Source organism: Muntiacus reevesi, chromosome 6, assembly GCF_963930625.1.
Source record: "Muntiacus reevesi chromosome 6, mMunRee1.1, whole genome shotgun sequence".
NCBI classification, from domain to species: domain Eukaryota; kingdom Metazoa; phylum Chordata; class Mammalia; order Artiodactyla; family Cervidae; genus Muntiacus; species Muntiacus reevesi.
Genome location: NC_089254.1, coordinates 60,086,247 through 60,110,274, shown reverse-complemented (window position 1 = coordinate 60,110,274; position 24,028 = coordinate 60,086,247). Strand labels below are relative to the sequence as shown.

Genomic DNA, 24,028 nt, shown 5'->3' with positions numbered 1-24,028 from the left:
AACAAAGTCAGACTATGATTCTGTTTTATGGAGAGACCTACCACTACCAACTTCAACATTTCTTCCTTCCTCCACCTGTGGCTTTTGTATCAATTTCTGGTCATGCAGCATCTATGTTTCTCCCTTTTGTGCCAACCCATCTTCTCGAGTGCTTGGACCAAATTCACTTTCCCTTCCTAACTTGTTACTTGCAGGTAAATAGTGGCATGTTTTAAATCCTCTGTGCCTTCAGAATAAAAGCTAAGGTTTAGAGTTCTGAGTTTAATACACTTTTAAACCTGCCATGTGACCTTGGTATTTTGCATTTTTGTAGGTGCTTACCCCACTTTACTTGGGAGATTGTTGTGAATAGTTAATGAGACAGTGTAAGTAAAATCCTTAAAGGCAAGATATGAATGTGCCGTGGTTGTAATACTGACCTTCTGTGTGGTTTCAGTCAAGTTACTGAACCTCTTGGCTTTAGCACTTTATATATATATATATATATATATATATATATATATATATATATATACACACAATAAAGGGCTTAAACTAGATGATTTTGAAGGCCTTTTCAAATTCAATTCAGTTGAATTCAGATGACTGTATTGAATATTTACAGTGTCATGAACTTTAAATAAGAATGTAGTCTTCATTCTTGAAGAACATATAATCTAGGGAATGGAGACATGTAAATAAATCACTGTTGTGAGATATATTGGGCTGGCCGAAAAGTTCATTCGAGTTTAGGAAAACTCAAATGACCTTTGTGGTCTTATGATTTAGGCTGCAATTTTGATTCTATAATTGCTAAATTCTTCTACTGTTGATCTTATTAATTTTAGGGTTTATTTCTCATTAAAGGAAAGGAATTTATCAGACCTCTAGATAAGTAGTTTCATATTTGGGAATGGAGTTTGCTTGGTTTTTCACAGCACATTACTACTGATTGATAATATATGTGAGTGGTAAGTGTATCTGAGATACCTTATAACATTCAGGATAAAGTCTTTAGATCAATACAATCAATACAATCGAAATTCCCATAATGATAAATTATTGAAAAACCTTTGGTCTAGAACATCATGGAAGACCTTGTGGATATTCCAAGATTTCCCTTCTTGAAAGGAATTAAATTTGACTGAGAGAAGAGTCAACTAGTATAAGACCAGTTTAGAGCTTTGGCCCTAACCCTCACCCCTCTTTTTTTTAAATGAGTCTGACTCTAACTCTTTGTTGCTGAAATTGACTTTGAGATTTTTTTTTTTCAGTATGTAGAAGAAAACTTGATTACTTACTACCTGATCAAAGTAGTGTTGATGACCAAGACCTTGCTATTGTTCCTATCTCTGTTCAAGCAAAAATTGTCATAAAACCAGAGAAATAATCTAACTGTCCTGCACATCGGTAAAATAAGTTGTGACTGGTCAACTTCTCATTCTCAGATTCCTCCCAGAATGGATTTCCATCATCCTAGAAGTTTGGTGGTGAGAAGTTTCCCAATAATGTGTATAATCTTTTATAAAATTATTTTTAATCGTCAAATCATAATTTTTCTAAAGATTGCTAAACCTAACTTTTCTTTGGTGTCCTTAGTAGACTTAAAATGATGGCTGTTGGATAAAACAATAGAGAACTGAAACAAAGAGCTATTTCCCTTGGGTTCCCAAGCTAAACTGTAATCTCTCCCATCATTCATGCACGCCTCTAAAGTGTCAAGATGGCATTCTATCCCCAGATTAAAAGTTTCTTGTCTGGATGACTTGCTGTGGTATCTGTTATTTAACCCATATTCATCTCATCATCACATTTTTGGATATTAATTCCAAAAATTTAGACAAAAAGTGTCTGTGTGAATCAGTGACTGGTGTGATAATAATCTTTTTCTCTTATTATTCTCTGAAAATGGGTTCAGATTTCTGGTAAATGGATTCTACTTGAGGGACTCTGACTTAAACTCTGACACTTATTTGGTTTAGTTAAATAAACTAGAAAGTGAGTTATATTTTAAAACTAGCTTGTAACCCATACCTGTCTTGGCAGATAATATCTTCCTTGTATAGTCTATTTCAACTCCTTCAGTTCAGTTCAGTTCAGTTGCTCAGTGATGTCTGACCCTTTGCAACCCCATGAACCGCAGCACGCCAGGCCTCCCTGTCCATCACCAACTCCCGGAGTCCACCCAAACCCATGTTCATTGAGTCGGTGATGCCATCCAACCATCTCATCCTCTGTCATCCCCTTCTCCTCCTGCCCTCAATTTTTCCCAGCATTAGGGTCTTTTCAAATGAGTCAGCTCTTCACATCAGGTGGCCAAAGTATTGGAGTTTCAGTTTCAACATCCGTCCTTCTAATGAACACCCAGGACTGATCTCCTTTAGGATGGAATTTCAACTACTTAGAAGAAACAAAAAGTATGTGTTGGACTTAGAGGGACCTCTATTTGTTTTGTTTTAATAAAAAAATATGCTGGTCAGATGTTTATTCAGGGAACACCGATAATAATAATAATGTTGCTACTTCTCAGCTCTATTGAGTGCTTACTGTGTGCTAGGTGTCATGACAAACATATTTATGTTATATCTCATTTGTTCTTTACAGCAAGTGCCTCTTTTTCACAGAGGAGAAAACTGAAGTGTAAAGAGATTAAGGGATGCTCTTAGGGTCAAACTGTGGTGAGGGATGGAACAAGACCAGAGCCTACATTCAGTCATTTGTAGTGCAGCTGATTTCTACTTTGCCATACCTGTTGTAGTGTTTGTTTGTTTGTTTGTTTTTTAAAGTTTATGATTGTTGCATGGATCACAGACTCAAATGAGTACAGGGCCAGGCAGGTAACAGATGGAAGACAGTAAGGAGTGATGTTTAGGACTCATGAGTGCTTTTCTGAGCCAAAGACATTCAAACATTCAAATGTGGATTTGTTTAAAAGAAGGACAAAGGAATCTGTGGGCTCTTCACCCTCAGAAAGTCATTTATCTTGGGAGGGAGAGCTCATCTATAGATTTTTCTCATATTAACCCGATAATCATCCCTGGTGGCTTAGTGGTAAAGAATCTGCCTGCAGTGGAGGAGACCTGGGTTCCATTCCTGGGTTGGGCAGATCCCCTGGAGAAGGAAATGGCAACCCACTCCGGTATTCTTGCCTGGAGAATTCCATAAACAGAGGAGCTTGGCAACCTACAGTCCATGACATCACAGAGTTGAAAATGACTGAGCAACTAATACACATCTAGCATAGAATGGTTGTATATGTGTGCATGCCTAAGGATGTGATATGCTGAGAAACACTTGGGCTTTGGAAGTTTTAGACAGTCCTGGTTTGAATATAGGAACTGCTCTGTGATTTTGAACAAATTATTTAGCTTCTCTGAATCTTGTTTCCTTCATCAGTCAAAGATAATAATTACCTAGAGGAGTTATTGAAAGATTTAGGAATAATATACATAGAGTTCTCAGGATGGTGCCTGGAACATACTGAACACACAGTAAGCAGCAGCTGTTTTTATTAATATATTTATTTTTATTGCTGGACTGTTAGTTCTTTGCAGGGCAGCTCTTAATTCATATACTATAAAACCCCATCACTTAGCACAAACCTGACACTGCATACTACCTTTGCCAATTTGGTCATGCACAACTCTTAAATTCTTTTCAGTAAGTAATTATAGCCATCAAAACACTTGAGATGAACAAGAATGAGCTATTTCCCTACAACCTTTCTTCCTCGTTATAGTGAAAGTAAGCTCATATAAAATTTTACCACATATGAATATGTTTATTAAATAAACTTTTAAATGCATGGAATAATTCATTCATTCTGCAGGCTTGGGGAAGGCTCATCTTTGTATCTTTTAGATACTAGAATATCACCTTCCTGGAAAGTTTCACTTGAGGCAGATAAGACAGTAATCCAAAGCAGGATCCATTTATCCTCACAATAGGCATCAGACAGCTAGAAATCTTCGCTTCAAAGGCAAGACACAGGATCATTTAGGCTCAAGACTTTGGACCATATCCCTTCAGGGTCTTCCTGGATTCTTATATTCTGTTCATGCAAAGAAGAGTATGTTGCTGCTGCTGCTAGGTCGCTTCAGTCGTGTCCGACTCTGTGCAACCCTATAGACGGCAGCCCACCAGGTTCCCCTGTCCGTGTTCTCCAGGCAAGAACACTGGAGTGGGTTGCCATTGCCCTTCCTAATGCGTGAAAGTGAATAGTGAAAGTGAAGTCACTCAGTCATGTCCGACTCTTTGTGACCCCACGGACTGCAACCCCCCAGGCTCCTTCTTCTATGGGATTTTCCAGGCAAGAGTACTGGAGTGGGTTGCCATTGCCTTCTCCGAACAAGAGTATGAGTGTAAAAATATTCAGCTAATTTACTTATCTTAAATACTATTCATCTTAAATAGTATTCAAAATACTATTCATACTATTTCGTCAATGTATCTAATTTAGCATCCATAATGCTGATTATCAGACCTTTGATTGCACTAATCAAAACTCATTCCTGACAATTCATTTATGGTAATTAAAAAGTCTGCAGTGTTTCTAGAGACATCAGTAACCTAAATGTTTATGGTAGACCCCTCTAACTTGTGGGCTTTGCTTCTGATTGAGATGATTATTTTGAGTCCAAACCCAAACTCTTGAGCCACAGTTCTCAATCAGGATGGTTTTGCTACCAAAGAGACATTTGGCAATGTCTGGAGACATATTTGCTTGTTACAACTAGAGGAAGCGTGCTATTGACATCTAATGTGTAGAGTCCATGGATGTTACTAAATTTCTAGCAGTGTCCAGGGCAGCTCCCTGTATCAAAGAATCATCTGGCCCCAAATATCATTAATGAGGAGTTTGAGAAACTCTGCTCTAGAGTGTAGCTTAAGCTGATTCACATGCTCTCTTCCCATGACCTTGTCTATGATGCTGTATTTTAAAGTTAAATTACAGACTTTATAACACCACATAAATTGAGCAGTAAAGACTTGAAAGAATTTAGTAATTCATTGTAATATAACATTAATACTAATGTGTAGAAGGCTTGAATTCAGAGCCTAGTTATTTATTACCTGTGGTAGACCCAGTAAATAACAAAGCCTATAAAAACTTTTTTAAAATGGTAAGTTTTGTTTTTTTTCACCTATGTAGAGATAGACTTCCGTTGCCAAGGTAATATTCCTATAAGTTGCCATCTTAATGGACATTTGTGCGACTGAGGTCTTAGGCATTTAAATTTACTTCAGTACAACCACCATGCGTTGAGGGCCTGCTGTGAACCAGAGACACACTCTTGGGAAGGGTACAGCAAGCCATAAAATAGTCTCTGATCTGAAGGAGTTTACAGAACAGTAGATGTCAGGCACAACATATCTTCAGCAAGGCCACCTGCAATTCTAATGTCCCTATAGCCTATGATTGTAATCATGCCCACAGTTTACCTTAGTTTCACTTCATATGAAACCAGGCAGCTCCTTTCATTGCCTTTGGTCTTATTTCCATGTTGTCTGAGGCATCTAGACATCTGTATGTCTTGTCAAAGTACTACCAGATAGTAGTGGTATAACTGTATTTTATCTAAAAAGAAAAAAGCAAGGTTAATTAAAATCCACAGGTTCAAGAGAAATAGACTCTTTGAAAAAGCAGATGTTTTAAAAGAAAGCTCAATAGTTTCACTTTATTGTGAACATGTTATGTTCACTTCTCAATTTCTGGAACCAAGGAAATGATCGGTAGCATCATTGACGCTGTTGGTGTCTCCAGTCTTTCCTTTTGCCTTTGGTTGGATCATCAGCATGTCTTAATTGATCACACTTACTAATGTGTCTTAGCATTTCCTAAGAAATGCTCTTACAACACCTGCCAACTGCTCATCTATCCATCATTTCCCCTCATTGGAGATGGTACTCAAGGCTGTGTGGGTGGCTACATAATTACTGACATGTCTGCATGTAAGAATGTGGCCTGAAACATTCTAAACTTAGGAACTATTCAGATCAGACCTTGTGGATGTTGTTTTTGGACAGTGATAACTGTGGCATTCTTCAGAGTTTGTAAAATGAGCTCTGACATTGCCAGCCATAGATTCCAGCTTTAACCGCGATCTGTTCAATGAGTGGTCTGGAGAGCATTCATTCTTTTTACAACTTGAGTTCATTAATTATTATTTTTCAAATTGAGGTTTCACTTGGCTATAAGTAGATAATTTTATGGAAAAGGGTAAAAATTTGGTCACCTGGTGTGGAAGGGGGTGGTACAAACAGTAATCAAGTAAGATCAGTTGTAGTTTTAGTATTATATTAGCCAAGCACTAGAATTAGTTTCCCTTCAGCTGATTAAGTTACATGTCTATTTGCTGAATAAACTTTGCAGAAATAGCAAAATTTGTCTCTATGTCACTTATAAATGATTTATTGTCTTTTTTATTTAACATTTTTATGTATCGATGGTATGTATTTTAAAAGTCCCAGCCAAAGTCTATATTCTAGCCCTGTCTACCTTTTATATTCTTCTAGGCAGATCATTAAAAAAGAAAAAAAAAAAAAAAAAAAGGTGGGGGGAGAAGTGGTTCTACAGTACATAGTATAAAGAAATTTCTCAGGGATAATTTGCTTTTCTAAAATCAGTTTTATATGAATTCTCAAGGCATTTGCAAGTGTAGATTGGTGTCATGGAACATTATAATCCTAAACCAGAAAAACCATCATGGCTTCAAAGAGTCACAAAGATCATAGTTTTCTGTTCCAAAGCATAGGTGATACAGGCAATTAGCAGGCCTCTTTTTATTAAGATAAATAACTTGTGCAACTGAAGTTTTTGTACTGAATGAATACACTTTCTCCATTGTTTTAATAGCTACCCAAAATGGTAGCATGGTTATAATTGTATTCTAATCCTGGGCTTGGTTTAGAGTTTCAGCTAAATGCATCTTATAGGGAAATCTTAGGTTTTTACTTCATGTGACGTACAATAGATTGTAATCCAATCCCCCATCCCATTTATACAAAATAGCATAGTAGCAAAAGTAGCTAAGAATTAGATTCTTGCTATGCCTCTAAAGTAAAAACCCAGAGTTCTCTTTTATCTAGTTAAAAGTTTAGCACATACACTTCTGTATGCTTGTCTAGCATTTAAATCATCTCTTCAGTTTGAACCTCATTTTATTGTTTTTGGTAAAAAAATAATTCTTTTTGGATACAAATTGGATCTTTTCAGCCAAAGTATAAGTTTAGACCTGGTAAACTTTTTCTTCTTCCTTATTGCCTCTGCTATGTCAGAGTCCATAGCAAATGCCACCATGAATAACAGTTGAGCAGGAAGCATGCCCTATTTCTTGCCTGCTTCCAAGTCTTTCCTAGATTTAGAATGTCTTTCTAACCAAAGGGCAGCCATGTGATGAATAAATTCATTTCAGTAGTCATTAGAGCTGTCTGTAGCTTGGCGGTTAAGCAGCTGTGGCTAAGGTGAACTGGAGAGATTTTTTTTTTTTCAAGTAGATGACAGATATATTGAGGTAGGTCTGTTGTTTCCATGTGACATCACTTGAGTTCCCTTCAAATTGGGAGCCTGACAGTGCCTGATTGAGTGTGTCTAGGATTTAAGAGTTAGTTTAGTATGGCTCCTAGTTGTGCTGGGTTTTTACATGGACTGATTTTGAGGTTCACAAGTTCAACCAGCATTTACGGGACACCCACTGTGTACTGAGTATTGGAAAATTGACGGCAAGTTGGAGATTTATCATTTGCTCTTTTTTATACTGGAATTTTCTGGGCCATGTCTAAGTTTTGTTTTCCCTTTGCCTTCTCATAGTGTAACTTCATAAACATTTTATTCACCTCACCAAATTTTCTAGCATTTTCAGTAAGATACAAAGGAAAATCAAGCAATGTTTAGCTCTCTGATTAACAAGCCTCAGAGGATTTCTAGAGAACAAGTCATATCAGGCAAAGTTGAGTGTCGGTGTGTGTGTATTTTAATAGAATTGCTCTGGAAATCAAAAAGGGAATCTAATACATGTAACTTACATAGCTTGTAGTAATATATTGAAACAGGGTCTCATGACATTTTGTTTTGAAACTTGACTAAACTTGGCCATAGAATGGGCGCTGTCCCCTTGAGTGACCACACACAGCGGGCCGAGGGAGCTCTGCAGAGTGACCAGCTGTCCCCCACCACTTCAGGTGGCAGAGGTTGGGAGTGGGCCTCAAGTACCCGGAGAAAGTTCTTCCTTTCTCAATGTCATGGTTAATCTAACAGTAAAAGTAGAATTTACCAGGTGTTATTAAACTGAGAGAAGCCCTTAACGGTGTGAAATGTTAAGAAATAGTAACCAGGAATGTTATTTTATAGTCTGAGAGAGGTAACTAGCCTGAGGTTGTATAGCTAGTAAGTAAGCATTACCAGCATTCAGGCTTAGTTCTAATAGACTCCAAATTCATATGATCATCTATCATCTAGAATACTGTTAAGTCCTAGTTGCATTAATATATCAAAATTGTTATATTAATATAACAATATACCAAATGTATTAATATATATCCTTTATATATTAAAATATATCCATTAATATATCAAAATTGTATCTTAAATAAATGCCTTTATTTTTGTTAATTTATGCCTTTTATGAGTTATGCTTTCATAGTACTTTAACTCATTTTTAATAAGTTTGTTGAGATATAGTTTACATATATACAATTCACCCAGTTAAAGTGGACAACTTAATGATTTTTAGCATATTCAAGGGGTTATACAGCTGTCACCACGGTCTATTTAGGACATTTTCATCCTCCCTAAAAGGAACCATGAACAGTTACTTGCCATTTCCTTCTGTCCACCTCCTACCCCCCAGCCCTAAGCAATGTCCAACCTGCTGACTGTGTTTATAGATTTGCCCATTCTGGACATTTCATATAAGTGGAATAATACAACATGAATAGTGTAAGATCATCACACACAGAAAAGACTGGCTTCTTTAACTCAGCATAATATTTTTAAGGTTTATCCATATAGTAGCATGTGTAAATACTGCTTTTCTTTTTATGCCTGAATAATAGTCCATTATACTGATATGCCACATTTAATTTATTTACTTATCAATTGATGGACATTTGGTTTGTTTCTTTGTTTGGGCTATTATAAATAATGCTTCTACAAATATTTGTGAACAAGTTTTTTTAGTGGACATATATTTTCAGTTCTCTTGGGCATAAACCTAGAAGTGGCATTGCTAGGTCATAGAGTAACTCAGTGTTTAACTTTTGAGGAACTGCCAATTGTTTTCCAGGGTGACTGTATCATATTCCCACTAGTAAAATATGAGGGTTCCCATTTCTCCACATCCTTGCCAGTGCTCGGTATTGCTCATCTTTTTACTCCTCTCATTTAATTCTCATAATCCTATGAATTAGTCAAAGAAAAACATTCTTACTGATATTTTATAGATGTGTGTGTACTTGCTCAGTCATGTCCAACTCTTTGCGATCCCATGGCCAGGCTCCTCTGTCCATATAATTTTCCAGTCAAGAATACTGGAGTGGGTTGCCATTTCCTACTCCATTTTATAGATAAAAGCTGCAAATCAACAATCATTCAATGAAAAGCTCAGAATGGGTACAAATAGAGGGGAAGAAGTGAATCAATAAATTGGGCAGAAGCATGGATAGTTCAAAATAAATTATCCAAAAGTAATTTAAGAGTTTTTGCATCTGACATAGCTGTGATGGATGTGAGAAATCATATTTCCCACCCCTACATTTTGAAGGTGATGAAACTAGAGCCCCGGAAAGGGAAGTACATTGAACACTGACCTAAGCTATTTAGTAGGGAAGCCAGGACTAGAAGCTCTGTCTTCTTGGCTCCCAGGCCATTGCCTATTCCAGCACAGCCTATTGCATTCTGCCCTGGGGGATGTATAAACTCATCCATATCATAGGAAAACTCTGTTTTCCTAACTCATTCATCCATGCTGACCTCTTATTAAAATAAGCCTATCTTAATTCGTATAGGTTATTGAAGGGCCAGTAAAGCTGAAACCTCCCATTGGGAAACTTCTGATAGAATTTGTTCCACATATTGCCTATGATGAAACTAATGTGCAGGCAGAAAGTTAATGCAGGCAATGTTACTTGGTGACGTTTCTTGGGTCAGATTGCTTGGGTGTGATTTCTGGCTCCCTCGCTTAATAACTGCTTGACCCTTTCTGTAATTCTGTTTCCTTAGTTTTTTAAATGAGGATAGGTAGTGCTAGTGGTTAAAAACAAAACAAAAAAACCTGCCTCCCAATCCAGCAGACTTAAGAGGGGCAAGTTTGATCCCTGAGTCAGGAAAATTCCCTGAAGGAGGGCATGGCAACCCACTCCAGTATTCTTGCCTGGAGAATCCTATGGACAGAGGAGACTGGCAGGCTACAAGTCCATAGGGTCACACACAGTCGGACATGACTGCAGCGACTTAGGACACACACATGCAGTATTAGTATCTACCTTACAGAATCGTTCTGATAGTGAAATGAGAGAATCCCTGTAAAGAGATTTAGCACAGTGCCTGGCTCCTGAAGACCCTCAATCAATGTTGACAATTATTATTACATACCATCAACTTGCTCAGACCACTGAAAACATTGTACTATATGATTTTTAGAAATCCATCATTCCTTTTTTAAAATAACTTCCCTAAAGGAACAGGTCTAGGAAATAGCAGTTTTCTAAAGTCTTCATAATTTGAGTTATATGGAATATGATTAAATTTCCTTTGTTAAGAGAAATAAACATACTGTGTTAACTTCCCGTCCTTTGTACTGTGTGAATTGATTTCCTTTGTACTGTAATTTTGGGCAGAAGGCAACCTGGAAATTTCAACCTATGTTAAAAGCCCCAGTAATGGGAAATCCTAACTAAAGTACATGTGTGTATGCTAGGTCACTTCAATTGTGTCTGACTCTGCAACCCTATGGACTATAGCCTGCCAGGCTCCTCTGTCCATGGGATTCTCCAGGCAAGAATACTGGAGTGCATTGCCATGCCCTTCTCCAGGGCATCTTCCTGAGCCAGGGATTGAGTCTGTGTCTCTGCACTGGCAAGTGAATTCTCTACTAGTGCTACCTAGGAAGCCCACATATACTGTTACTGCTGCAATATATTAGTCGTGTTTTTCCTCATGTCTTTATTTGATTATCGGGATAAGAACCCACTGGATTATTTTGTGGAGCCAACTGTATGCATTTGTGTACCAGGGCAGAAAAAAGGTCATCCAACCGGGGGAATCCAAAGATAGGATTAATATCCCTGCCTTTTCCGCCCTGGTTCCTGATCACAGGCAGTGTGCTCCTCTCAGTATTAAGTTCATCAGAGCTCTAAGCATCTGTTTCCTCGTCTGGGATAGGATTGATGATTTTGGTCTCAGAGGGTAGTTATGAGGACCAAATGATAACCTGAGTATAACCGCACTAGCCCAGTGCCTGACCCACAGTTGAGGTTCAGTAAATGACAGCTAAACAGCAGTGTAATGGGGTTCTACATGCCACACATGAGATTTGGAGGCAGATTTGATGGTAAGTTTAGGTGGAGAAATTGGACAAGTCTGTGCTCACATAGTGTGATTCATGTCTACTCTGCTGTTGCTGCTGCTGCTTTCCTGTAACCAATTTTAGAGCCTATCTTGGCAGCTAAAAGTATTTGGGATTAATTTCACACTCACTTTATGAGTTGAGCGTTTTCCTGCAAGCAGCTCCCTGGACCTCTGCCTCATTACTTTGGCATCAACTGATATGGCAGTTGGACAGAGATGTCCTTTGGGGTCTCCATTTTATTTGGAATCCGTCAATTTGAAAAAGCAAAACAAAGGCCATCAACACATTGTGCTTGAAATCATTAGCGTTCATTGTTTCCTAAACCCCTTCCTTTCTGTAGTTCTGTCGAACACCAGGGAACACACATCTTGTACAGCCAGTGATGGGTCCTGAAAAATCACTCTCCCTCAAATGTAAGCCCCAGCAGCTGGTTGGCCTCATTTCTCCGTTCCAGGTGAGCTGTAAGATCCTCTAGGCCCTGGTCAGACAGATCGAAATCTTGGTGGGTCTAGTTTTTCCATCTCCTTTTACTACGTTAATTCTGCTAAATTCATTTGGCTCTCGTGGAGCACAGAGTAAACTTGGCTGTTATGTGTAAGACTAAATTGAGAACATGGAGATCTGTTTAGTATTTCATGCTGGCCAGCAGGTCAGGAAGATTTTCCTTGGGGGTAATTTACATAAGGAATTGTTTATCCCATTTCTTTCCAATTTCTGTGACCGTTTGGGGATAGCGGACTCTTTCCACAATGGCACAGAAATATATCCAGTGAGACTGAAACGTAGAGAAATGATGCTTCTCTGGGATTGATGTATTTTGGGTCTTGCTCAGGAAAGATCCTGTGGCTTGGGCTGCTGTCTCACTGAGAAGTCATTCTTCCACCACAGCTGTGTTTAGCAAATTGGGTGGGTCCATGAACTGACATGCTGTTACACTTAGTAAGAATTTTCCCTTGATAGTAAGGAACGTGCATAAAAGCCTCACTTAAGTCCCAGCAAATGCCCTAAATGTTTGCTACGATCCAGTGGCTACTTAGTGGACTGTCTCCGTGAGATAATGCCCACACTCAGAATACTTTGTGGCTTCCCAGTACCTGCACACTCTTCACCTTGATGCTTCCTCTGCGACGGTTGCCCAGATGATCTTTTTGTCTCATCAAATGCTCTTCCCAAACCGGAATATTTGTTCCTTGCTAAACAAGCAGCCTCTACATTTGTGTTTTAATGCATTTGCTCAGGTTGTGTCCTTTCCTTTTAAAGCCCCTTTATCCAGCAGCTGTTCTTGAGGACAAATTTCAGGCAGGTCTTCTCAGTGGCACGCCAGTAACTATTTAACAACTGGCTGTCTGTGAGGAGCAGGGTGGGTGGGAAGCCTAACTTTATAACATTTGTTGATTTGCATGTTGTAAATACTTCCACCAAGGCTGATTTCAAGCTTCTAGTGTGAGGTCACTGAATATAGAGTGGGGAAGAACTGGGCATTAATCCCCACCCCCCGCCCCCATTGCAGACAAATTGCATACAAATGCAAGCGACATAAATCCCCACCCCCCGCCCCCATTGCAGACAAATTGCATACAAATGCAAGCGACATAAATAATCTCAAGGGCCTAGATAATAGTAAAATAATTAGAAAGTAATGCATTTTGACTATTACTTTTGTTTTCCCGTAACTTGCCAAAGTTTCTATAATTTAATTTTTAGTAATGGCCATATTTAACACCTGGCTCACAAAATTCCTGAAAATTGAATAATCAGTCCTTTCTCCTGAACCTATAGGAGCTGGCTGAGCCTGTGGTATCTGATTCTTCTTCTATCTTTTGCTTCCCAAGGCCCTCCACATTCACTGGTAGTTAGGCACTTCTCTGAACCTATAAGGTGCTTCGGATCTCATGCAGACTTTAGAGTCTCCAACTTTGAATGGAGGTCTCTCATTTACTATGTGATGGTCAAACTGGCTACTTAAATTGCACTTCTCAGTGCACAATGAACATGCAGGGCCCTTGTTAAAAGGTAGAAGAAAGTGCTGTTAAAACTGCTACTAAGATATAAAGATCTTTCCTTTCTTCAGTGGTCTCTCACACCTTCTGGTGGTGTTTTAAGTTTCTATTTAATGTCATTCCAAGTAAGGAAAAATTAAAATTTTAAATTGTTAGCATGAATTTTATGAGGAATCTTTATATTGTGCGATGGCAGTTTAAAATGCAAATATAAGAGCATTAAACTCTCTGAGTCAGTGAGCATATCTCCTCTGATCATGTGCATGCTCCATTATCCTCTGGACTTCACTTAAAAAGCACAGATTCAAAAATAAAATGGTTAAGAATTTTAAGACAGAGACAGCAGGGACTTAAACCAAGCGTGGAGCCCTTTTAAGCACAGGCGCAGTAGACAAACCCTTTGTACAGTATTGGGCACATTCCTTACATCTGCCGAGCTTCAGGGGCCTCATCCATAAAATGGAGATCTTGCCAACTAAGTCTCAGTGGAGATGTGAGGATTGAAGGCGCTGATACCTGTGTGGCACAGAGCAGGTTGCTTGACATACAGCTCATGCCAAATTAATTGGAGGGATTGTTGTTAATGTAATAGTCATAACATTAGTGGCATTCTCCTCCTTAATAGTCTACTGGGCCTTCCCTATGTTATCAATGTTTGCCTCCTTGACCTGTTTTAATTTCCTTTCTCCATTACAAACTCTTTGAACATGGAGTTCTATCTGTTGCCATTGAATTCCCTGTAGCACTTCCTGCAGATTCTTGCACATGCCTGGCACTCAGGAGGTGTTTATCACCTTGATCTTTGTGTGATTTGGACTTATTGACAGAAAGCATCTGTGTCATAATATTGATATGATGGCGCCCACAATGAAGCTTTATTAGTGCCATTCACAAGAAGAAAAAGAAATTAGACTCTGACAGAAGTTCATTGTAACCATGGTGAAGGTGGGGGAAGCAGATGACTCCAGGTGTTTTGGTTTAAGGAAAGTGGCCTCTCCATCTCTTTGCAGGGACTTCTTGAAGTAATGGGGAAGGGATGAGTTCCAAGCCTCGTTTGAGTTAAAGAGGCCCCAGGGATATTAACTCTGGCCCACAGTAATCTGTCCCCTAGCTAGCTTCTTTTGCACTTACTTTCTGTTCTGCACAATTAGGACGTTATTGCCGGAATGCTGCTTTCCACTAATTGGTTGTGTATGTATGTTTTCAGTCCAACAAATTATAAGATCCTCATGGGTTATAGCATATCATGTACTTTCAGCAGCCAATGAGAAGTAGCACAGTAGTAGGCACCCAGTAAGCAGCGTGCTTTACTGTTAATGCTGACCTTGGTCCAAACTCCCAGGGCTCCCCAGAGAGCTGAATGTGATGTGTGACTGCCTTTCATAACTCCTGCAAGCCCTCAACCAAGTGGCAAAGAATCCTGGTTTGTTTGGCTTTGTCAGGCAAGGGCCTTCGGGGTGCTTTGTCTTTCTCTAACCTACATCTCTTTTCCAGTGCCTCACAGATGCTCTAAGCACTGTCCCCCTCTAGCCTTTCTCCTACATGGAATTTGGGAGACCACACAGCTGCAGACTGTATTTGTCTGAATGATGATTTTTAAAAATAGGCCCTTTGGGCCAGTGTCAGTAAGCCATGAAATATCACCAAATGGGTCATCTGCATTAGACTTCTGAAACTCATCTGAGCTCTAGTCCCTTGAGCTGATGGGACTTGTAGAAAGGAGCTTACGATACCTTGGCTTTTGCTATTCCTGCTCTGGGGGCTGTCAGACGACTTGAGCCTTTGGGCCAGTCAGTTCATTACTTTTAATGAGCTCAAAATTCACCAAGACATTAAAATAAAATAAAACACCAATGGGCAGTCTTCAGTGTTCTATCCAATTGTTACTTTAGTTCTTTTTTCCACAGGATTATTCAAGAGGATGAAGAAGAAAAAAAAAAAACAATTCTGTTCACTCCTGCCAATTTTATCCTAAGTAGATTTGGCATTGTAAAGCTAATACACCCCGAACATTTTTTTTTTTTTCAGGTCCCTGTGGGCTGGTACCTGACATTTGTGTTAAAAATGACATTGCTTGACTGGTCAAATGTTTGAAAATTGTCTCCTTTTTAAATGTAATCAAGAAATATTGACTTTTCCAACACCATGTAACATATAAAAAATAATAGAGGAAGACAGTTACTTTCTGAAAAGGGTAAAATCAAGTTATTATTTTAAATCCCAAGGTAAATGCAGCTACTCTGATAATTTTTTAAATCGATCAGTCTCAGTAGTCACTAGTAGTAAATGCTGTAATAACTGTGTTAGAGGCTTCTTATATTATCAGGTACTATTATCATACGCTGTAGAAAGTGAATCAATGTTGAGGTAGACACTGAACAATGTTCCCATTAAGATGATTTCATGGATATTTTCATCTCTTGACCATATGGATTTGGAATTACTTTGGGTACTTTTTTTTAAAGAAGGAAGAGAAAGATGAGTGATAACTTTTATTACTCAACATACCTTGTGTTTGTGGAAGACAAAGTTCATCAAGTTGTTTTAAAGAAAAATAAGAGTGTGCCAAATGTAATTTGTTGAGGGCTCAAGAATTGTGAAATTATCCCTAACTGAAGTTTGTAATTTCTACAGGTAATCGCTCTAGCAGATGCAGTAGAGGAAAACCAAGGCAATCTGTTCCAGTCATTCACCAGGCTGAAAAGTGCCACCCATTTGGTGATTCTGCTGATCGGGCTGTGGCAAAAGCTCAGCGTGGACCAGATTGCTATTCTGGAAGCAGCATTTCTGCCACTGCAGCAGGACACTCAGGAACTGGTAAGGACCCACAGACCTGCAGTGGTAACAGCCAGCATTATTGGAAAGATTGTGGTTTTATAAAGAGACCACATGGCTATCGTGTTTTTTAAGGTATCAAATGAAAGCTTGGTTTTGTTTTGTTTTGTTTTTATCCAAATTCTGTTTTCCTTTTCTTCAAACCATAATGTCAAGTAAAGGCCTTTTTTTTTTTTCTAGAGATATTTAAAAAATAGGTATATGGTCCATTTTTATGTGGTATCCAGTCTATTTTTTTTTTTTTATATATGTTCTTCAGTCACTTAGGAGCCAGGGAAATAGACATTTGACCACCAGAGTGATGGCAGTAAACCTTCAGATTAGCTAATCCTTTCCTTTTCCGCCAGAGAAAACAGTTCAGCCATTTTATTTGCTCAATGTTCTTAAATGTAAGTGTCACTTTAAGAGAGAGAGAACTGAGATAGCCTTGCTGAATTTCAGGGATACTTTGTTACATTTATAAAGTTCTTTTTTTAAATATGTAGTTCTTTATATGTAATTTATAAACTTTTATTCTTGATCCTGTGAATATGCAGTTTAGAACAAAAAGGGGAAAAATTGGCATATGTATTTGGAGTTTTTGGTGAAGGATAATATAAACAGAATATCTTAGTTGCCTTGAACCATTGAGGTACATGACCACTAGATGCCATTATTGCATGCTTTTATTTACAATGAAATAACATACTTGGAAATTAGAGACCCTTGAACTTATTTTTTTTTGTATTTTGAAATGGGGGAAACTATTTCAAGAAAAAAGTCATTTCATATCCATTTTTAAACTCATGTGAAAACATGGTACTAAAGATAATAGTACTAAAACTGAAATTTTGGTCCCACATTTTCTTTTAATTGTTTTACAAGGATTATCTCATTTAATCTTAAACATGGACCTATAATATAGTTAAGGTGTTGTTTTTATCACCATTTTACATATGGGAAAATTTAGGTTTTGAGAGCTTTCTGAAGCTTGTGGGTAGTAGAGTTTGTGTCAAAGTCTCTCTGCTTCCAAAGACATGTTTTTAACTTGTATACTGTATTTTAGCAAAGTCATGAGCATGATTTTGAAAATCTCAAGCTTTGTCAGTTGAGTCTGATTTTCTCCAGTTGGGTCAAAGGATTGTCAGAGTGAAAAAAAAAAATCAAGGTACATTTTATATTCTAAACAAAGTAGTAAAAATAAATTAGAAAAAAAAACTAGCATTCCCATTTTTTTAGGTTGATAAAATTACATCTAAAATAGGCCTTTGAGGAGCTAGAAATATACACTGTAATAATAGAAAGTAAACAATAGAATGGTTAGCATTATATTAAAAAAATACTAGCTATCACTTTAAAAATGTTTATTAATTTTTGGCCGTGCTGGGTCTTTGTTGCTGCATGGACCTTTCTGCACTTGTGAGGAGCAGGGGCCACTCTCTAGTTGCAGTGCGCGGGCTTCTCATTGTGGAGGCTTCTCCTGTCGCGGAGCACCGGCTCTGCAGCTCACAGGAATCAGCAGTTGTGCAGTGTGGGTTCAGCAGTAGTGGTCCCTAGAACACAGGCTCAGTAGTTGTAGCATACGGGCTTAGTTATTCCTCGGCATGTGGGATCTTCCTGGACCAGGGATTACATCTGTATCTCCTGCATCGGCAGGTGGGTTCTTTACCCCTTAGCCACCGGAAAAGCCCTCACTATCACTTATGAACTCAGATTTAGTAGTCAAAAAGACTTGAGTGACCTCAGATCCTGGTTCTACCACTTAACGGCATAGGCCTTCTGGTCAAGTTTCTTAACCGATCTAAATCTCTGCTTCTATCGCTTTAAGATGGAAACCACTATGTTACCTGACCAGTAAGTTGTGATAAGAATTAAATGAGATAGTTGGATAGAGTGCTCATCATCATTGGAAGTGGTTTGTCTACTTTAAGTATATTATATATTTTTTTCTTTTTAAGTATATTATTTATAGTCCTCACTAAAGCCAGGCAAGGTAGATATTACTACCTTTTCATAGTGATTTGTCTCCTCAACTACACTTGAGGACAGGGATTATATCTTACTTATTTTTTCTGTTCTTAGTGCCTGGCACAATGCTTGACCATAGTGCAGTCAATATTTGTTAGGTGAATGAATGGCGATGAGGGTGAAACTAACAAGAGTGACTTGGCAGAACAGATGCACTAGATTGAATCTGAAGCAGGGCAGGGCCATCTGCACAATGTCCGGGGCTAAGTGTAAAATGAAAATGCAGATCCATTGTTCAAGAAAGTAGGAAAAAGAGCTAACGTGCTGTTTAAACAGGTACTAAAACCATGGTTTTTTTAGTTTCTGCATTCTCTCTCTCATGGTATTTTTTGCTTGTTAATTACGTATGTTGTCCTAAACAAAGAAAAATTTAAAGAATCACCACAGTTATACAATTTGTATTTCGTGGCTTTTGCATGCATGTGTATTTCACTCTTATAGAACCACAGAATCACTGCACAAAACTTAAGCTTCTTTATTTCCCTTCTTAACCTATGCACATTTTCCAACATTCCCTCCCTTCAGCTTCCTGTTGAGTAAGGAAGGGCTGAAGGAGAAGGAACTCTGTGTCACTCTCCTACCCTTTCCTTCTGTGTTATCAGTCTCAGTGTAAGTCATTCAATAATATAGGGAAGTAACAGGAGTCTAGCGGGTTTCCTTAGTCATTCCTGTTTCTTTGCATCTCTTGCCTCTTTTTTCATTCCACGCATGTTCTGGTTCAAATGAAAAGCCTCTCGGGACTGTCAGTTCCTTCTTTTAATCAGCCCAGATGGAACAGGCCTTCCTCCTCCTTACCTCCAGTCTCCGTGAACTCCCACTCACCCTGGGGCCACAGGGATTCTGAGCTACAGGGCTGCATGTGAAGCGAGGAAAGGAGGAAGGAGGCATGCGTATTACACACATCCTCCCTTCTCACACATGCTTCACTGTCTCATCAGACTTCACTTACAAAGCACAAATTCAAAGATAAAATTATTAAGAATTTCAAGATGGTGGCAACAAAGCATTAAACTGATTGTGAGGCCCTATGCAGTTATACAGCTTGCATGCTCCTGAAGCTGGCTCTTAGGGCAGGAAGAATTCCTTAGAAATAAACATTCTCAAATGTAGGAATTGAGTCTTGAGAGAGACTATAGTATTTCTGACTCTAGAGATCTTTAAGCACAGCATTTATTGGGAGTATGTGAGTATGCTCGGAGGCAGGTGAATGGTCTTCTCAAAGCCACTTTCTGCCCTGTCTCTGTATTGTCTGCTGTCATACCTCCCAGAACATTACTTCAACTTTCTTCTGAATTTGGTGAGATTAGAAGGTGTGTATGCTTGTTATGTCTGTTGAAGTCATTAATGAGACAAGACATTTGATAAAAACATAACTTGGAGAAGAATAGATCAAAAAAGACACTTTAGTACTGCTTGTTATGTTCTTCATCTTTAATTAGGTTGTGGTATTCATTTTGGACTTATACTGTTGAGACAGTTTATATATCTTGAGAAAAAAAGGAATCCTTTTTCATTCTTTAAGACGTATGCATGCCGTATGTGGTTTTGACATGCTAGTTCACAATCCCCCATGTTATGCCTTTAGACCTCACAAATAAATGTTATGTGATGGGTATCCCGCTGAGATGTGAAAATGAAATATGCAAACCTGAAATAACTTGGAAGGAGGGTGAGGTGGGGAAGAAAGGAGTCTCTGACCAGAATGTTGAAAATATATCCCATATTGAAGTTATTATGATACCACAAAAATCTGAATGCAATTTAGATGGTTTGGTTGAGGTTGGAGGGCAGAGTACATGTATGAGGGGGAGAACTTTAGACATGTGGGCAACATTTTCAGAAGAGCCTCTCTCTCAGTTCAAGGTCAGATGTCCCCACAGTATGTGAGAGGTAGGAGAAAGTGCTCAGAAGATATTTTATTTACAGTTCAGATAGCACTGCATACTGGTTTGTTGTATTGTCATTTAGATGGCATGTGTCACAAGGCAGGTTAAATGCCATAGTCAACTCTGGAATATTTTCTTCTTAATAGCCTCAGATTCACAAAGCAAAAATATTTAGAATCATTCTTTCTAATGAAAAATAATGTTCTTTGCACTATATTATCTGTATTAAAAAGTGCCATCCCTTTTGGAAAAGAATTAATCTTTGTTTTCTCTGATCTGTCTCTTTTTTAATACTTTTCCATTTTTTCAACTTCTCAATACTTTTGGGGGGCAAATAAATGCTGGTGTTGCAGACTATTATACATGATTTTTTAAGGTGCTGAAAGTTATGTATGCCAAATGTGTTTTTGTAGGGATACTCCCTATCTCTTAAAAAAACCCAAAACAGTAAATGTTCTATTTGGTGTCTCCAAAAAGAGCTCTTAAACTCAGTTCCATCTGTGGATTGGATAATGTGGTATTATCCCTTCTGTCGTCCTGTGATGATGGAGAGGTTTTGCCTAAAGTAATGTTCTATCAGAGTACCTATTAGGGAAGTTCTAGCATGATTTATTTTCTTACTTTTCTGAAGATATTTCAGAATATTTGAATTCTCAGATTAAATTTAAATCCTCTACTGACCCTCTATCTACTTGAAACTCTATGGAAAATACAATCTCTATTTAGGTCAATGTGTTATTGCTTTGAGTCTAAGAGAGTGTTTAATTGTGATATCACACACATTTCCCTCCCATGATGCTGCATAGAAGCCAAAAGCTGAAAAATTGCACATACCTCAAGATTGGTTTAAGAGGAAAAATCTTATATCCAGTCCACTTATTATCCATTTATTCATTCAATGAATAGTTACGGAGACCTGCTGTGTTTCAGGTACTGTTCTAGGCACTGAGCATGCCTCAAGAAACCAAATAGACTTAGTACCCATCCTTTGTGGATTTACTTCAGCATTACAAGGAAGCATATTCTAGCCCTGTGCAGCCAGTGGCTATCTAACATGATAGCCACTTATTATATGTAGCTATTTAAACTGAAATTTAAGTAAATTATAATGAAATAAAATTAAAATTTCACTTTCTCAATCACACTAGCTGTATTTCAATTGCACAATAACCACATGTGGTGAGTGGCTATCACACTGGAGAGTGTAGATATAGAACATCTCCATCATGCCTGAGGTTTCTGTTGCATGGCATTGTCAGTCATTAAGAGAGAAATTAAGAGAGAAAGGGTCAGTTGAGTTAAGAACTTCATCACATTTTAACGAATTAGTAAAAGCAGGGTAAACCACTGACATATAGTTATGCCATGGTGTTTGCATTAGCAGCCCTTATTTCTGGTGTTATGGGAGCAGCCTGGTCATATGCACAATAACCAGATATTCTCCTAGGAACAAGAAACTCGTCTGGGGAGATGTGTGCATTTGCACAATGAAGAGACAAGAATCTGCTACAAGGGCTGCTACACCCCCTTCATATGACCTTGGTAGATGTTATAATCATCATGCACGCTTTCCTGTTGAGTTGACACCTGGATTCAGATTTTTTTAAACACAGCATTCTAGGTAATGATCTTCCCCAATGGCGTAGCCAGCAGAGAATCTGCCTGCAACTCAGGAGACACAGGTTCAATCCCTGAGTCTGGAAGATCCCCTGGAGGAAAACATGGCAACCCATTCCAATATTCTTGCCTGAAAAACCCTATAGACAAAGGAACCTGGCAGGCTATAGTCCTAAGGGTTTCAAAGTGTCAGATATGACTAAGTAACTGAATATACACACAGGTAGTTACTATCAATTGGAGTTGTTATGTGGATGAATCCTTTTTGCCATTCCTAATCTCTGTATAAATCTACTTCTCATTTTCCTAGTAAACAGCTTAGATGACTAAGATTTTGTAAGATGAAGTCCAGCAGATGGCAGGAAAACATGAAGGAGCAGCACATTTTCAGATGGCTGTCTCATACTTCCACTGTAAATGTTCATGTGTTCCACCTGATTCCAGAAGAAGCTCTAAAGAGAAGAGCAACAGAGCACTGGTTTGGGGACCTGATTGTGTACAGTCCTGAAAATGGAGAGAATATTGGCATGTTGCATAGCATCTTTCTGACTTTTTCTTTTCTTTCAAAGTGCTTTTAATATCTGTAGTAGATGTTATCTACTATTTGAAAAAGAAAAGCTTTATTGTGTTCTTTAGGGCTTAATAGTTACCTTCCCTAGTACTGATGTTTGAAATCCTCTGGGAAAGTTAAGATGGAAATTTACATCAGTCAAGGAAGGAGATTTGGACCTTCAGCCTTACTTTTTGATTGATTATTCCTGGTACAAACTGATATGGAAAGAGAAACTTATTTTTAACATTTTCAACATGGTTCATGTGAGAAAACAGATGTTTATAATAGGAAATCCTATTGTGCAGAGGGACTTATCAAGACTTACTTGCAAGGCCTGAAGACTTCTACGTCACAGGTCAGATTTGATGGAAGGGCCATTGTCCCTCCTGTCTGGATTGAGTGATGACTGCGATGGCTAATCATTACTATTATTAATGACCCTTTCTTAAAAGGCAAACAAAAGGAGGAAGTCTGGTGTCAGTATCAAGCCGGCCTTTATGACTGCTCAAGTATCATCACAAGTATAACTGTCTATGGGAACATAGTGCAGAAAGTAAATATTTTGCTAATTCCCATGATCTTAGCCAGCAAGATAAACATGAAAGAATTAGTTTTGTGTTCATAATGGCTGCATTCTCTGCCTTGTTACTAGTTAGATGCAACTGGTGTTATGTAATGGAATATTTGACATCCCTAGAGTTGAATATAATGTATCTTAGAGCTTTTCTGATGAACTGCTTGCTGTTTTAAAAATTGAAATAGTTGAAGTACGTCAGATTAGGAGCCAAGAGAATACATTTACAAATGGTGATGTATAATATTTTAATCTTTCCTTGTGTATATCAAATATGAAACAATGCTTTCTTGGACACATTTAACATTATTCATGCATTTAAAAATAAAGAGACCAAGCAAGTGACCAAAAAATTATTTGAAGCTCAACTTTCACTGTATGCCACCTCAAATTCTTTGTGAAATAAGATGTGAATTAAATATGAAAGTGAAAGTGGCTCAGGCGTGTCCGACCCTTTGCAACTCCATGGACTGTTTAGTCCATGGAATTCTCCAGGCTAGAATGCTGGAGTGGGTAGGCTTTTCCTTCTCCAGGGGGTCTTCCCAACCCAGGTCTCCTGCATTGCAGGCGGATTCTTTACCAACTGAGCCACAAGGGAAGCCCAAGAATACTGGAGTGGGTAGCCTATCCCTCCTCCAGCAGATCTTCCCAACCCAGGAATCGAACCAGGGTCTCCTGCATTGCAGGCAGATTCTTTACTGACTGAACTATGAGGGAAGCTCTCATATTAAATATAATATTTAAATATAAATACTTTAAATAAGTAAAACTCCTACTACCACAATGAGTACAGTAATGATTATCACCATCCTCATAATGCTTACCAATTTGTTTCCTGCTGGAAGTATAGTCAAATTAATTTAATTTACTTGAAATACGTGTGTGTGTGTGTGCACGAGCTTAGTTGTGTCTGACTCTTTGTGATCCCATGGACTGCAGCCCACCAGGCTCCTCTGTCCATGAAATTTTCCAGGAGAGAATACTGGAGTGGGTTGCCATTTCCTACTCCA

General features: G+C 38.4%; 1 protein-coding gene across 4 annotated transcripts in view; it reads left to right on the top strand.

Moving 5' to 3' along the window:
• BBS9 (Bardet-Biedl syndrome 9) overlaps positions 1–24,028 on the top strand; it is a 440,246-nt gene that overhangs the window by 337,158 nt on the left and 79,060 nt on the right. For all 4 annotated transcript variants that reach the window (XM_065939388.1, XM_065939386.1, XM_065939387.1 and 1 more), the window contains one exon: positions 16,181–16,363. In XM_065939388.1, coding sequence (XP_065795460.1) covers positions 16,181–16,363 — 183 coding nt within the window. The remainder of the gene's footprint in view (positions 1–16,180; positions 16,364–24,028) is intronic.